Source organism: Apteryx mantelli, chromosome 10 (genome assembly GCF_036417845.1).
Source record: "Apteryx mantelli isolate bAptMan1 chromosome 10, bAptMan1.hap1, whole genome shotgun sequence".
NCBI lineage: Eukaryota > Metazoa > Chordata > Aves > Apterygiformes > Apterygidae > Apteryx > Apteryx mantelli.
In genome coordinates, this window is record NC_089987.1 from 20,791,189 (window position 1) to 20,808,437 (window position 17,249).

Here is a 17,249-nt window from a genome sequence, read left to right on the forward strand (position 1 = left end):
GGAGAAGCAGCTTAGGTTTGGTAAGTAGCTATTGTGGGTAAAATTTAATGTACAGAAGCTGTGATGTGCTCCCCTGTGACTGTCAGAGTTCAAGGATCAGCCTTTTGGTGAAGTGGTGGCTCTTACGGCTACTTTCCCCTGCAGAACTTTCTAGGGGTTCAGATACAGAATCTTGCACCTGAAAACTTATTATATTCCTTCCATATCCAGGAGACAGCCCAGTCCACTTTCTTAACAGATATAATGGCTGTTCTGGTTACCAAGATATGCAAATATCATCTTTGGACTACAAATACAAAAAAAGATGCACCAGGAGAATAAAATGTCTTGGCCTGTCTGTTCCTTTTGCCTTGTCTAAGCAGACTCCTCCCTCCAAGCTCTTCATCTGAGCCATTTCTTCTCCCAACCTACGGTCTCCTAGTTGCATTCTTTGGGCTATTTATCAAAACGTTTCTTCTCTTTTCCTTTTATGACTCTTTGTCTGTTTTTTTCCTTTCTCTCCCTCCAAAGAAGTGCTGGTTCTCTGCATCCCATCTTCTCTTCCTTGAATGTCTTTCCTCCTTTTTCCATTTCTGTTCTTAACCTGAGCTCTTTATCCAGCCTTGGTTTTCTTTACAGAGTTCCTTAGTGTTCTCTTCATTGTCACAATTCCATGGCCTGACCAGCTCCAGCTTTCTCCTACTGTCAGATCTACTGGATTTCTTAGCATAACAGGGACAGGACTTGATGCTTGTCAGGGAAGCCTGTGCTGCATACGAGAGAAAAGTGAGGATGCCTGAGCTAGGCTGGAAACTGAAAGTAGTCAGCGGAGCAGATTTCTTCATGTGGAATACTGTGTTGCTTGGGCCAGGGGGTGAACAAGTAGACGCAACTTGCACGTGCCTAGGTGCTGGCATTGGAATTTAACACATCATTAATGAGGTAGAATACTGGGAGATTTTAGCTGACAAAAATAAGTCTCTGCTGAACATTTGTTAATTGCATTTGTTTATGTGGGGGTTTTTTGCCCTGGGCCCTTGTGTATTGCACTAATACTTGCGTTAAGGGAGCTTGTTTTGCTGATGTTTATAAGATTTGCAAATAAATTTAGGGCTTCTTCTACTTAAAGAACAAGATGCTTCTGAAGTGTAGTACTAGTTGCAGGTTAGAAACAACAGATCTCTATCTGAATTATACTGATGATTTTAAGAGCTGAATATTTACATTAGAATTGTGAAATATTTTGCTATGACAAAAATTGCTCTTTTTGTAAAATGGGGGATAGAATTTATGTCTGTTTCCCAGTCTCATGTTTAAACTCTGCCTCACTAAATTAAAATGAATAGAAATGCAAATCAATATTCTATTTTGTAATTTGGTCTCTTCCAGCTGGATTAGAATTTAATTGTTGTGCTTGATGGGAGAGAGGAAGTTGTTATGAAACAAAACATTGATTTGTATTAACTTTTTACTTGCTGCAAGGGGAAATAGAATGCTATAAGTCAAATTTGGTGAAAAGTAAATACTAAATAGCTGCAAGCAGATGTAAATCACTTAATTTAAACACAAAGGTGCACTCTTTCCCAGCACTTCCTGAGGCTTATTACACAAATCCAGTTGAGGATATGCATTATTATTTGTACATGTCCTAAGCTTTTCTTTTTGGTATTCTTAGCTTTATGCCAGTCGCTTCCATGTGTGTGATCATTGCAATAAAGCATGCTTAACGTTTTCTTGTGTAAAATAACTGTATGGCAACAAGTGTCAGAGAGAAGAAAGGATGTGGGTGCCTGAGAGCCTGTGCGCTTTTTCCTGCTATAAAATGTGTGTTGCTCTTGAACAGTATTTTATAGAAAGTTAGAATATTTATAATAAATTTCTGAACTATGAAACCTCTGTAGTTTCAGTATGCAATTGATGTCATCTTTAAAGATTGTAAGATAGTATATAGCTTCAAGCCATTAATCTATTAGTGCAAATCATTAATCTATTACTAATACTGTACTGTACCTGTTGCTAGGAAACTAAGCTTCTGACAAATTTGGCATGATCTGTTGTGAGTATGTTTAATCAGCTTATTTCCCAATGTGAGGAAATGAAATGAGTTGATCATCATGCTTTGTTTTATAAGTCCACAGACTCTAAGGAAGCAAATTATTTAATGAAATTATCTTCTTCAGCTGTTTTAATGGCAAAATGTTTTAAATAGCAGATATCGGCCTTTTTAATCTCTGCTGGCTTTGAGGTATGTTCCAGCTAATTTGCATTATCTAAAATGATTTTATTTTACCTTGGTAGAAAATCTACAAGATAACACTGATGGTGTTTTCACAGGGAAGGAATAAATAACTTGACAGCATGGTTAGCATGTGGGGAGGAAGCATTTTGAATTTTTGCCATCCGAACCCTATGGATATTCTGTATTTAGTAGTCAGGAGACATAGAAAGCCTCTGAAATTTGTCTGCCATTACCTTTCTATTTCAGTAGGTTAAAGTACTTATTTTACCCATCTGAGAAACCTTCTTAACAAATGGCTGCAACATTGCATCTGACTCTAAATGAATGATCATAATTACTTGAATTTCCTCCCTTCCCCCCAGGTAAAATCATACATCATAAGTAAAGTAATGTTTACATTTATAATTTGTTAGAATGAGATTTTACTGTTATCTAAAGTGGTTAAGGTTTTTTCATGAGACTTTCACTGGATAATATTTATGACCAAAAACATAAGCATTTTAGAGCAGGCAGGCACACCACACTGTAAAGTTTTCTCAGGAAAAGTTTTTTTTACTCTCATATTTTCACTTTATGATGCAGGAAGGTGGACTTTGCCTTAAAAAACATTGTTTTGTATACTGTGATGTTCCTGCTGTTCATGTTAACCTTATCAATTTTCTGAATTTTCTTAAATATTCTAAATTTAATGATATCTTTCAGTAGTTAATTCTACAAGCTAATTGTGTGATGCACAACACATATATTTCCTTTTTTATCTCTTGCTCTCTTACTGTTGTGAGGAAGTTGATCTATATGCTAATATTCTTGTGATAACCTTGCTATTAGATGCACTGAGGGACTGTTAAACTAACAGCTACTTGTTAGCACTGTTCTGTATGTGTGTTCTCGTATGTGCGAAGGAGCATCTGTCCTGTGGCCACCTACCACAATGGGAATCAGTTCTAGATATGAACTACAATAAGGGTAATTTATTTTGAAATTGTGTCTACAAAGGACACTGTATAGATTCCACTTGTGAAAGACATGTCCCATGCATGTAAGACACATTTTGGACAGTGGTGTGTATTAAGAATTCGCCTGTACCCTAAGTGTCTTTTTGTCATACTGTGAAGGGTTTAAGGATAGATTCATTCATCAGTGCCTTTGCCATATGCAAAATTATTACAGTAGTTGATTTTGGAATAACAGAGAAGAGGAAGCATCATGGAATCATATGGACAACTTGTAAGCACTGCACATGAGGAAAGGTGTACAGTTGAAAAATAAAAATAAAGAAAAGCTACTTTCTTTGAGAGCTTATGCACTTCTAGTCACTTACAAGCAAGCAGTAACCACCTGCGTGGGAAGGTTTTCTGGAGGCCTGTGAAAGAGGGATTGAATGGCAGCTCTGTTGAAATTGGTCACGGAGCTTGAAGCCATGACTGAAGATGATGGCAATGGATGAAAAAGAAAATTAATTTTGAGCTTAAAGTAAACTAATTTTGAGCTACTTAGCAAATTCTGAAAAGGGAACATGTCTTCAAACAACCTGACAAATTCTGCTTGAGTTCTGGCACAAGAAGCTATAACCTACAAGAGAGGATCTAACCGAGCAATGTCAGAGATGGTCCAAGAAAAATGAATGAATGAAAGTTTTTATTTAAATGGGTGTCTGTTTCCTGGCCTGTAATACCGTGGCTGTCACCTTTTTCCAAGGAATCTGTGACCAATTCATGTAACTACTTAACAGGCATAAAACATCTGGGTTCTCCCTGTTCTTCTCTAAATCCAGTGACCAGCATGTCTGTTGTGTTTCGTGACTCTTTCCATTCTTCCTCTTTCTGCCTTCTACTTTTCAAGTTTTATCTTTTTATTGAATTTGTCCATCTTCTCACACATCAGCAGAAAGCAGGCAGAGTCACCTCCAATTGCCTACTGTTGCTTGGTGATAGCAATTCATAAATAAATGTAGAAGGCAGAAAGTAAGTCTTGGCCTATGTGAGCTAGGTGGTGGGCTGTATGGGACAAAATGTTGACTTTTGAACGAGATTCTAAAAATACATCTTTTTAAAAACAATTTGATTATATGGACATCTGTTCTAGAATGCCAAAAATGGATGGCAAAGCTCATATTAAATGTAATCATGTAAAATATGGAATCTAAAAAATGCAGTAACTAATGTGAAAAAAATGAAAAACAGCACACTGGGTCTGTAGTGACACAGCGAGTTGCTTTTTGTATCATCATGTGGTTACCAGATTGCAGAAAACTGGGATTTTCTTCCAAAGTAAAATTAGTTTATAGATTTTCTGTAATTTATACAGGTTATCTCAGAAGCAGTCACCTGAAAATTGTCCACAGCATAATTTGGCATCAGGAGTTGGGATTTCAAGAGTAACACTTTTTTTGGATAGTGTGGAGCAAGCTGCCAATGGATACTGTATGTTGATGGTTAGTTAGATATGTAACCAGCAATACTGCACTAGTGCGAAGTTACAATACTAGTATAACACTATTTTAGGTACGTGTTGATGTTTTTGGGTAGGATAGAATGGGATGGACTCTAAGCTAAAGCACTCTTCAAAATATGCCTGAAATTAGCATTAACTTTCAACCTTGTCTGCAAGAAGTGAGTGTGTGTGTAAGAGAGATTTCAGAAATAGAAATCCAAGTTTTTAAACCTTGAATGATATTCAGTAAGTTGCATAATCATATGGAATCGTGACCAGTGATGCACTGATATTAGCAATTTTTTGTTTGCTTTGGTCCTTTTCAGGATCTGTTTGTCTTCATGATGACCTTTAAAAGGATTTTAAAATTGGACTTGTGCCACTGTGCCTGATAGTTCATTAACATTTGTTCCTCTTATGTTTCACTACTTTTATTTCTATTTCAGATTTACAAAGGCCTATATTATTTTATAGTCTTCAAGATAGTTTACTCAATAAGCTTAACAGCAAAAGAGAAAGGATACTTTTTTAATGTAGATGCTTTCTCTTCTCAGTTCAAGATGAAAAGCTACATCAGATAATCAAGAGAGACTGAAAACAGTACCACACTTCAGGATGGGGCAATAGATGTTTTGTTTAACATCTTCACTTTAAAATTAGACTTTTTAAACTTTTTGTAATGTTAAAACTTTTGTGGAATCAGAATAAAATAAAATAAATCCCATGCACTGTTAAGACTTTCTGACGCAGGGGTGCTGGGGGATTGCCCAGTAGGCCTGAATGGAGTTTTCTTCCATTAATTTCTTCGGTCTCTTTTGGAACAATTCATAGGGGATCATAGGCCAGCACTTGTTGCACTTCCGTAAAGCCACACGGGATGACTGTGGTCAATCTGCCTTTCTATAACTTCCCTGAATTCTAATTTCTTGGTTTAGTTCAAGCTTGACTTTCCAAACTGCCACTGCTGATAAATTTATGGTAAATTGCACCACTAGCATTAGTCACTGTGTGTCTTCCCTTGTTTCAGCTTATGTTCATCTTCAGGCCTTTACATCTTGCTTATTGCTTGCTTTTATTCCCAAGGCACTGCCACTAGGCATGCGGTTCAGTTTGGCAGAGTAATCCTTCAGTTTTTTAAATAACACTGTTTGCAGCATGTTAGGAAAGTAGCTGCAAACCACTCAAAAATGAAATATTTCTGGAGAAATGTCTGAAGAAAGAATTCTGGTTCTTCAAAACCAGGCACAGGCTCCTCTTGGGTATCGTTGGCCAAAAGATTCCAAGTTTGTGGGCTGAATCTGCGTTGTTTCAGTGGGCAAAACATCTCAAATGGTTTTTTTCTTTAATTTTTTCTTCCCTTTATCATATTACTTTAGTGAGGTCTAACAGATTGGGTTTGGTAAAGGCCTGTTTAAAAGTGGACTGAAAACTAAGCAGTGAAAATTCTTTTCCTGTAGGAAAGTTTAGATTTTGTGGTGAATTATATCATATCCTTACTCATAATCTTCCAAAGTAAAAATTTCTAATTCAAAAGAACAGCTATATCTTTCTTTTCACCTTCATATAACTGGGCCTTCATTCTCCGCTTTTGCCTTCCTTGTTGTGTAACTTTGGGGGTGCTCTGAGGAACAGAGAAGCCACTTAGCTGCGGCCAGCTGCCGTGAGACCGTCATGGAGAGAATTGGTTACAACATGCTTTTCCGATCAAGGTGTTGAAAAACCTAGGAAAACTCCATTTGAAGTGGTTATACTAAGTGCTTATACTTCTCTACACAGTTGTGTATTTCTTTCCTCCCTTTCTGTGCCTGAACTGAGGTGGATTTTTTTAACAGGGATACTGATGCATTTGGTGAATCTACAAGTTGTTAATTTGGTCTTTTGTTCATTTAAGTTATCACAGATTTTTCCCCTGACATGTCTTTTATTTCAAAGCAGAGCCCTTTTTTTAGGGAGTCTATTTGTACGTAAAAAGCTTGCTTTCCAATCAGCCTGCTTTACCAATCCAGTAATGCTATAAGCAGTGAATTAATTGGGGAAAAGGAGAAGGAGCACTTCAGTGTCAATAGAATCTTTGTCTTCAATTAGCAGCAAAGGAAATGCGTATGGAAGATAAAACACAAATGTTAAAACAAGTGAAAGTTTGGTTTAAAAAATGGCAATTTCTTAATGATTGCTGGAAAGCTTTCAGGAAAATTGCTTTTCAAAAGCAATCACATGTTTTTTGGCGCTGTCAGAATTGTCATTGGTATCTAGTATTGCTTGATTGCTAAGCATAACATGTAGTTAAAGAATGATTATAACTTTTTTTTTTTTTTTGATGAGCTTTAGTTCAGAAGTACATGGAATTTAAGGTGTTCTATCCCCTTTTTTTTCTTGGTTGAATTTTTAATCTGAAAGAATAGGCATGTTAAAGCTTGACATCACTTCGGGATTTAATGATTGGGGATTGGTTTATGGTAAATAAACAAAGGAGTTTTGTTTGTATTTTCAGAAAAATAGGCTACTTCAAAGTATACTATTTATTCTCTGCTAAGTATTTCACATATTTTCTGTGAAATGTATTTTTTCTCTTGTATATTTATCTGAAGTCATAGCTCTTATGAAATCACATCTTGTGGATAAATAACATATCTAAATTTGAAAAGAAATTGGTAATATTTAGCATACAGCAACATAGATGAACCTTCTCAGTTTAAAAAAAGAAATAGGAAGTAAAACTTCTAAATACGAGTGACTAAAAAAAGTCTTCTGACAGGCTTGTCGAGTGTTGCAAGCTTTCCTTTATCAGAGATCAGAGTGTGGAAATGATGACATGTGAGCAAGATACAGCCCCAGTAAAATCTGCATGCAATCTGTGGAAAAATGGTAACTTTTTTTTTTCCAGGTTGAAGTCTCTTATTTAATGTGACCTACTTCCTTTTCTCAGAAAGGAGAAGTTTCTCACTGCTACCACTGACTTCCAAGTTCAAATGCTGCTCTCTTCAGTAGTCGAATTAATCCATATAGTCTCTAGTGTTAAACGTTGTTTAAGGATTTTCCATATGGTCATTAGGAATGAAGTTTCTGTAATATAAATTACCTTCTTGCTGATACAAGATTCTCTCATATTAACTTACTGTCTTTGTTAGTTACTTGGTAAAAATTGTAAACTCAGTATTGCCATGCATGAGTTCATGAGTTTACTGTGTGCAGTACAGTAATAATGCTGGAACCGCTTTGGAGCGAAGCTCTTCTAGCTTATCCTGTAGTGACCTTCAGTCTTTAGCCTTCCAGCTTTAGTTTAACTTACGCATGCACTGACCTTTGCTATGGAAACGATATAGAAACACAAAAGCAACTTGGCTGAGTTTCCTCTGCAAAGCAGTGGGTGGTGTATCAGTATTCTGTTACAGAGGAGGGTTTCTAGAGGTCAGTAGTGACAGTGTGCAGTAACTTATTAGTTGTCTACAGCATGCTGCTTGCCCCCCTTGGGAAAGTGGTATGTCTCCGAAGGAAAAAAATTTAAAAAAAATTTTTTTTGTTGTGTGCAGCTCTAAGATGCATATTAATAGAATAATGTTGACAGGTATATGTGAAAACAGACCTTGTACTCAAGCAGTAGTTTAAGTTAGTGTTTTCTGTAAGCGGCCAATGCCTGGATCTTGGGCAGGCTGATACTGTAGCAGTTTATTGCAATGAGACTTTATCATGGTGATTTTGCTGCACTCACTAGTAGATTGTATAAGGGTTTGTTAAATTAAATAACTATGGTCTGCAGAGAGACAATATGCTTTTATTTGTATATGTGTGGGTTCTTTACTAAGATGAACTAAAAGTACAGATACCATGGCTTCAGCAGGTATTTGAACTAAACACAGTATCTGTTGTTCTAGTTAATTATGTAGATATTTCCCTTATAGAACAGCTAGCAAATTTTTCAGTTAAACTGACTTAAAATGTTTGGGCTGTTCAACATACAATACTGTACATAAAACAGATGAAGTAGTAAGAAAATGTCACTCAGCCGTCAGTGAAACTGAGAAGAATTGGCATTTTTCTAATGAGAACAAAAAGTATTTTTAAAATGAATTTATTTTAAATTCCTGACTATGCCATTTTTGCTTATTTGAATTTGATTCTGAATAGCTAGTCTCCTTCGTTATCCACAAGACAGGTATTGCATGAATAAGGGCAGTTCAGGCTCCAAATATCATCTTTTGGGAGAGAGATGACACCATCCCTAGGAGACGGAAGGTAGTTCAGATTCCTTGCTAGTTCAGTCTCCAGTAGGGGCTGAGTGTGGTGGGTAGCGAAGGGTTCTGCCTTGCTCACCGTTTACAGGTTTTGTGTAGGGAGAGACGTACAAGGTTTAATGTCACCAGGATTATACATATTATGGACTACACTGCTTTCATGCTCTGCAGCAAACTGTTGAATGCAACTGCAGTTAAATAAGGTAGGAGTACGTCAGGGTCAATTAACAAGCCAATCCACCACTGTCTTCTGTTTTTAGGAATAATATGTGATGGGCTCTCTTTAATTATCTGATCATATGGTGCTGGGCACAGTATGCTAGTTTCACTGAAGGAGGACCTTGAAGGATTATGTAATAGAAACAACTCTAATGTATATTCTCACTGAAAACTACTGTTGCAGTCCCAACCATTGAAGAGAGGCCTTAACTGTACCACTACCTGATATTCCAGTGCTTCAATTTGCAGCTCAACCTTTAATTTAGAGACAAAGCCTTGGAGTGTTGTTGAATACCCTCAATCCAAAATTAATTTCAAGTGGAGTTCAAATGATGTTTTTGGTTTTGGTTTGAATAATTAGTGGGATGTTTTATTTCTTAAGCCATGCACTTCTAATCCTACCCTGTTTGGACTTCTCAATGACCTTAACTCCATCCTTTCGTTTATGAGAAGCAGTAACAATGGAGTTTATCATTAAGACTGTCTATTGTTTGTGGCTTCAAATCAGAAAACTCCTTTGAAAGGCTGGTGGTGTTAAACCAAGAATCTTCAAACTTAGTCTATAACAGCTCTTGGGTGAGGAAAAGCAGCTCATGTGCGTGAATCTGGTCCTTACTTGCATCTGACTCTTGATTCAGAAGGCTGTCTTTCGTAAAACCAAAGCTGTGTGAAAAGGGTAACAGGGTGAGGAACCCTGCCCTTCAGTGTGCATGCAGATTGTCGGTACGTTTTCCGGAACCATACTGTAAGCCTAAAAATAAGAAAGATAAATCATATTTTTAGTGCATAATAAAAGGAAACTTATGCTTTAAATGCAAAACAGATCTCAGCCATAATTGTAGATCTGTAGCTGATCTTCATAATCTGAATGTTAAACCACGGTCACCAATAATCTAGACATGTAATTAAAACCTAACTATGCTCTTTGTGACTATGCCATCCCTCTCCTACATTACACTGTGACTTTTTGAAAAGATCAAGAATGCTCCAAGGCACTCTGGGAAAGCTTGCTCAGCAGGGCGCCACGGCAGGGCAAATGAGTATTGCTGAGCAGAATGGGAGGAATAGCAAGTTCTGAAGATTACGGTCCCCATAAGGGACAGTTTATCTTAGCCCCTGAATTTGGGGCTAACTAGCCTCTTACTTGCTAAAGAAGCACAGGCAGCCTCTCCCCAAGCCACTGTCTTGTTTCCTATTTACTCCTAGGCTCACTGGTCCCCCCAGACCCTTGTTCCCGGGTAACTGACACTATGTAAATTTGCTAGTTTATCCTTGCAGAATGTGCCATGCCTAGAGCTGTCAGCTCACTTACTGGGCAAGATTTAATGGGGAAATGTTAACTCTAAATACATATTTGTGTAGTAAAGTTTTTTTTTTTTAAGGTTCAACACTGTTTTTGACTACAATCTCTCTAGCCGCCCAAAAGTTTTTGCTAGCTCATAAGGCTGTGTCATTAGCTTCTACAGCCTCTTAGGGCTGATGTCATTTTTGTTACAAATATGGCTGTTGGAAACACCAGGACACTCCGAACAACCTGCTCATTGCTTAAGATTGTGATGTGTTTCCTTTTTATATGGCCCCTGTTCCTGTGATCAGGCACTGAATTATCCTGTATAATGATTTCCCCCTTCCCCCCCGCCCCCCAGCTTATTTAATTGCCACACATCAGTTACATTTATGGCTTTACATTGTTTTTTCTTTTACACTGTTCTCTTTTTCTTTTACACTGTTCTCTCTTTCTTTTAAACCCTGAATAAACACAATAAATCACTTGTAATGAAATGTATGACTTCATGCAGTCTCTTCTAGTTTGCTAATAAGTTATTACTCTGCCTAACCATATATATATTTTAGCACCTTTAACAGAGCTTCATCACAGTTCCTTTACAGCGATTCATTTGTGACAAAGACTTATTATAAGCATCAGATTAACATGCTTGAATGTATGGCCTGGGAGGAGGGAGGGGTTGGCTTGTTTGGTTTTTGTTTTGATGATGGTTTTAAACTAGCATGGCTTTTAAGTACACGTTAAATTTTCAGGGTTTTGTTGTTTTAATATTACTACAGAACATTTTTTAGTGCGAGGTTCTTTATGTATTTGTTTTAGTATTGTAACATGCTTAGGTTTATTCTTAATTATGGAAGATATGGGTGTATTCTGTTTCATTACAACTTTTTTCACTGGAGATTCCTTGGGACATTGCAAATTGCTACTATGCGGCATCTTGATTTTTTTGAAGATAAAGTATCTTCAATTCTGTACTTAGGTAAAGTTAACGATAGAGTGATGTGAAATGGTCAACAAGCAAGGACACACTTAAATTTGTATCACAAGAGCATCATACAGAAGCAGAAAATGCACTGTATAATCTGTTGATAAATAACTAATCTCTTTGATGGGGGCAGGGGGCTGTCTTTCTGCTGCCCCCTCCCTCTCCCCCCAACACACTTTGTAGAGTAATGTTGGGAAACCAGGCCCTGGGTCTCTTCCATAGTATATCTGCGCAAGCGTAGGGGGTGAATCTTTCATCAAGAATAACAGAAGCAAAATAGCGGTGTTGGAACGCTTTGAGCAATGCAAGTGCTGCGTATGGGCACAGATCCCGACCGGCAATGCAGTCCGCACCCCTGACGGGGGGACGGCGTCACTGAACTAAGCGCCTGCTCTGCAGAGGCCTCTGTAGAGGACAGCTTCTCCACTACCGATAGACAAACTAGCTTAGTTTTATAAATATCCTTCTCTTCCACACCATTATTATCGCTACAATTGTTGTGTACATACCCAGTGCAAAGGAAGGGGGAGCAAGGTTTAACTGGAAACCAGCTTTGTCACAGTGACCTCATTTGAAAGTCATTCAACTTTTTGAATAAAACATGCTTGTAACTTATATTATTCTCAGTACTAGGTTGAACATACTTAATAAACTTCACATTCAGGCTGTATTCCATTTTGTTAAGATTTAATTTTAACTCTGAGGAAAATGGAATCATAGTATGAGAACTTGGGATAAGAAGACTTGTAAATGATAAATTAATATATGTCCTTAAGTTTTCTTTAAACTCCTAAAATAATTCAGACTCGTAGAAATTCTCAGAAGGTTCATTAAAATTAATTTAAAAAAAAAATCTTCTGGCAAGATATTGGATTCCTTCATCAAGTATAAAAAGGAATTTAGCCTTAATTGTCGTAAGAGCTAAGACTTTTGCATCCCTGTGCTCCACTATCAATAGGACAATAATTAAGACCAAACTTTGTTGTTATGATCCAGTTAAGTTACTGTAGTTTACAGGTGGCTTCTGAGAGATGAAGTGAGGGAAATCTGTCAGAATGCAGATGGTCATAGAAGAATCTTTGTCTCCACAGCAGCATTCATAAATGCTTGAATAATACATTTATTTACACTGGAGACAACTCTGGTAATTTAGACTGTCTCCACTCAATGGCTGATTAATTCCCACACCTCCCCCGATTTAGTTCTTCGTCTGTACTGAGAACTCCAAATACAAAAAGATTGTATATATATGACAGAACATAAGCTGGCAAATAATAGAAACATATATATATAATAAACGGAAATAAGTGAGATCAGGTAAGGAACTAGATTGGAAAATCATCAATTATAGGACAGGATATTGTATTCGATAAAAGCTGCTGCAACTTTTAAAGAATGCATGGCTTTTTGTGGTATGTATTTTTCCTTCATTATAACTATTGTTTGAAGGGGTGAGGATTGTTTAAGTCCTGGGGAGATGTGACTTTTTGATTAACATTAAGTCAGTTCTGCTTGCCTTTGCAAGAGTGAATTCCTGATGGTAGCTGGAAACAGTGGGGGGGGGGGCACCAAGGTATACAGAGACAGAGAATTCATTGAATATAAGGACAGATGCTAGTCTACTTCAGCCTACCCGCATTTGTAGCCTACCTTCTATGGTAAAGGTTGAACTGGACTGACATCTTAAAGGCACAAGAAGGGAGAGGTACAAGGAATTCCCAGTTTTGAGGACAGCAGAATTCAGGATTCTTTGTCTTCAGCATGAAAAGCAACAGAATCTCTTCACTGCAGCAGTGGCCTAGAGACTGCCCAGCCCAGCAAAGCAATAGCAGCAGGAATTTAGAACCAATTTCCTTTCTTGCCCTTCAGTCCACTACTGTAAAGAACTTCAAGAAGATGATGGTCCTGTTTGGGCGGCTTTGAGGAGCGTCCTACTCTAAGAATTTTATCTAAGATTTTAATCTAAGATTAATTTTAATCTTTAAGATTTTATTTCAGGGTGGATTCCAATGCTGTAATTGTAACAAATAATATATTAGATCTAGCATGGTTTTGTCTCAGCTGTTCAAGATATGTATGTTGTTGCTCAATAACAGTTATATGTGTGCACCTGTCGCTCCTCTGGAGGTTTTATCTGCAATACATCCCTTTGAGGAATTGTTTTAGGTTGTGCATGCATTGGATATGGAGGAATGAAAGGAATAATTTTTTTTTCTTTGGAGCAAGTTCAATTTTGATTGTCTTGGGTGATTTTGATTTTGCTCTTCTGCTTCTCAATCACATTTAACAGCAGTGGGTAAACAGGAAGAATAGTCTAACTGAAAAGAACGGAAAGGAAACAAACACAACCACCCTGTTGTAGCTAGATGGATTAATTCATGAGTATTGCATCTTCGGCAAAAACATTATTGTAGAGCTAAGGCTGAAAGCTTAGGGAGTGCCCCGGCTCTTTAAAGTTCCAGACTTCAGGCAGAACCCAAACTTCTGTTCTTGGTTGAGAAAGTTCTAACAAAACTGACGGGACTGGTAGCTGCTGTTGGGGCCATAACTTGGAAATAGGGAAGAGGTATTCTTTTGGTGGATATAAAACTTACTGCCAATTGTGGTGCATCAGGATAAAAGGAATCTAGAGTGGTGCTTCTGATTTCTGTGTGTGGGTGTGCTTTGGAGTTTTTTGTACAGCTGACTGTTGACTTTTTGACCAGTTATGTTGTTCTTGTAACATCGTTAAACTTGATGTGTTTTTTGTTTATTTTTTTCTTAAGTGTTAGTTCTGTGAAGAGCTTGGATAATATTGCTGTGTGACCAAATAACTCAAGAGAGAGAGAAATATTGAAAACAAGACAAGACAAAAATGTGTTTAAGGAATGACTTTCTGGCCCTTCCTACAGTTTTAACATAAGTTGATGCTGAAGCAGGTGACCTGTAGATTTGCTGCATCGCTTTTTAGAAATTATATACCTTGTGATGTGCATCAGTCTATAAATGTCAGGAAGGGGAAGTAATACTTCATGTTTTATAGGTCTCAGATTTAAAATAACAGTGGATAAGGGAAATGTGTATGTTAGTATTGGTTAAATTTGTTTCCTTAAATCTTTTTGATAATTATGTTACCAATGTAACACAAAATAATAAAACTTGCCAGTTCCTTTAGAGTTTATTTAAACTTATCTTTTTCCGATGTATCAATTTATTTCATGCCTAGAATTACTCAGTGTTAGCTCAAGCATAACAACAGGGTTTGGGGTGGTTTTGAGACAAACTGAGTATATTGGATTGGTTAGTCATATACTTGAGAAAAGGAAAGACCTGCACATTAACTTTACAGCCATCACATTTTGTTTCTTAAAATGTTTTCTTTGTCAGAAATAAACTGTACTTGATTTTCTAGATACAGATTACATTTTTCTTGTCCTAACAAAATACTTTTGCATTCATAAAACCCCTCAAGTTTAACAAGCTTACTTATGCATTCTATAATAGAAAAGCTAAACTTTAAAATATTTCTGAAAACTAGGTACTTCTTACTAAAATCGGTAACTCTGCTTTGAATCAAAACAAAATAAAAATGCAGCCAAAGCACAGCATAGCCTTAACCTAGAAATTCTGTGGAGAGAATGATTCTTTTCTCTACGAAAAATTCAAAAGGAGTAAAGATGCCTTGACACTCATTTGTTCGGATAAATGCTGTTGCTGATAATCTGTCTTGGACGATAGATGTCTGTGCTCGGTTTTCTTCAGCATTGAAGAAAACATAAGAAATTAGAGAAGTCTGATGTAATTAAATATTACTCTTTCACTCTTCAGTGTTTGCACTAGTTGTGTATTTACATTATGCCCACATAAATGCAGTAAAAATCAGCTAATATTTTAATGTTTTATCTACTTTTTCATCAGCTCCTAGGCTACAATGAAAAACCAGTAAACCTACAAATGTTCATCGGAACAGCAGATGATCGCTACTTAAGACCTCATGCATTCTACCAGGTGCACCGAATCACTGGAAAAACAGTTGCTACAGCTAGTCAAGAGATAATAATTGCCAGCACAAAAGTTTTGGAAATTCCACTTCTTCCTGAAAATAATATGTCGGCCAGGTACATTGCAACATAAGACTTAAATTAGCTATTTAGTTGCCCTATGTCTTTCTTTTCCCCATTTGTACTAAGATGATAATTTTATAAGACTTTTCTTTCAGATTTTCCACAAGTATAACTCATGATGAGGTTAGACTCATCTCTTTAAATGTGCCGGTGTCCCAAAGTAAGTCCTCGGGCAGTCAGAAGTGAAGGAGTGCTTGGGTAGAGACATAGGGGAGCTCGTATGATTGAGGGGGAGATGGATGAGTGCTGCTGGAATTAAACTTTCCTACACTGTCTGTACACGCATATGACACCACAGTTGTGGAACTGCATGGGGGTTATTACAGGCTGGTTGAGGGTAGGGTTTGGGTCTTTTTAACAATGACATATGACTTGAATGTATAGAAATATAGTCATGTAATTTAATTGCTTGTTGCTTAATTGTTAATTGAATGTGGTCGTCTTAGCTTCTTGTATCCTGACAGGAAGCCTTTTTCTTGTTTTGTTTGAATTTTTTTTATTTTTAGTAGTTGGATTATTCTGACTTTGGAGGTCTTGCCAGATAGAATACTCTAAAAAATAATATAATGGACCCTACAGAAACAATTAAACTGCTCTGTTCTACTTGGGGGATTGGTGAACCATGTAAAGCATAACTATGAAGTTGACTGAGCTTACTTATTTCTAATGCAATCTTCTGATGAAGCCAGTTTAGACTTTCCAAAAGTTACGGACTTCGTGCTAGTTCCATTGAATGTATGAACTGACAGTGGTGTGCAGGGTAACACTCCTCAGAAGCTTACATGTGTTAATTCATTAAAGTATGCGTGGATCATACAAATCATCAATAAACACATGGTTCTGGCATACCAGAATGATGGGCAGGATTTGACAGCTACAGCTTTTTCATTCTGTAGTCCATCCTAAGCAGAACAGAACATAGGTCTCTTGCTCCTTGTACATTATATTTACTACATTAACTAACTTAATTACCTGATGTTAAACATCTGGAATAAGTGCAGTAATACATAATCTTTTCAAGGTTCAAAAACACAGTACCTAGAAGTTTACAAGACGATGTTTCAGCAGAAAACTTGCTGCCATTTTTGATGTTAACAGCTCTTCTGGCCTCAGACATTTAAAATAGCAATATATGGGGGGGGAATGGAATGCTCTTCATCGTTTAACAAAGGAGAGGCTTATAGAACATCCTTTGGCAATAATTTAACTTGTTTTTTTCCATCCCTCTTCTAATCCATCCTTCCTCACCTATCTCCAGTATCGATTGTGCAGGTATTTTGAAACTTCGCAATTCGGATATAGAGCTCCGTAAAGGAGAGACAGATATTGGAAGAAAGAATACTCGAGTGCGACTTGTGTTTCGTGTTCACATCCCACAGCCTAGTGGAAAAGTCTTATCTCTTCAGACTGCTTCCATACCTGTTGAATGCTGTAAGATTGCTTTAACTAATACTATACATAATTAATCTATACTTGCAGTATTTTAACGTTTTCTCTGTGTTTCAGTAAAAGTATTTTTGTATGTAAAAAGCTAAGAGTTAAATTACCAAAAAATTAAAGATTGTACTTGCCAAGTGACAACCTGCAAGTTTGGAGGAACCATGTAATGCTTTAGACTGTAAACCTAATACTAAAAAGCCTAATACCTAACACTTCTGTATTTTTCTGTATATGAAGAGAGGAAGCTGATATATTCTAGTGAAAATAAATCTTCATTTTAGGAAGGCTTAATACTATTTCATTTAAAAGATTCATTAAATGCTGGCAGTAA

The 17,249-nt window shown here is 36.9% G+C and overlaps 1 protein-coding gene across 3 annotated transcripts in view; it reads left to right on the forward strand.

Moving 5' to 3' along the window:
• NFATC3 (nuclear factor of activated T cells 3) overlaps nt 1–17,249 on the forward strand; it is a 79,098-nt gene that overhangs the window by 31,005 nt on the left and 30,844 nt on the right. For all 3 annotated transcript variants that reach the window (XM_067302620.1, XM_067302622.1, XM_067302623.1), the window contains exons 4-5: nt 15,273–15,472; nt 16,737–16,909. In XM_067302620.1, coding sequence (XP_067158721.1) covers nt 15,273–15,472; nt 16,737–16,909 — 373 coding nt within the window. The remainder of the gene's footprint in view (nt 1–15,272; nt 15,473–16,736; nt 16,910–17,249) is intronic.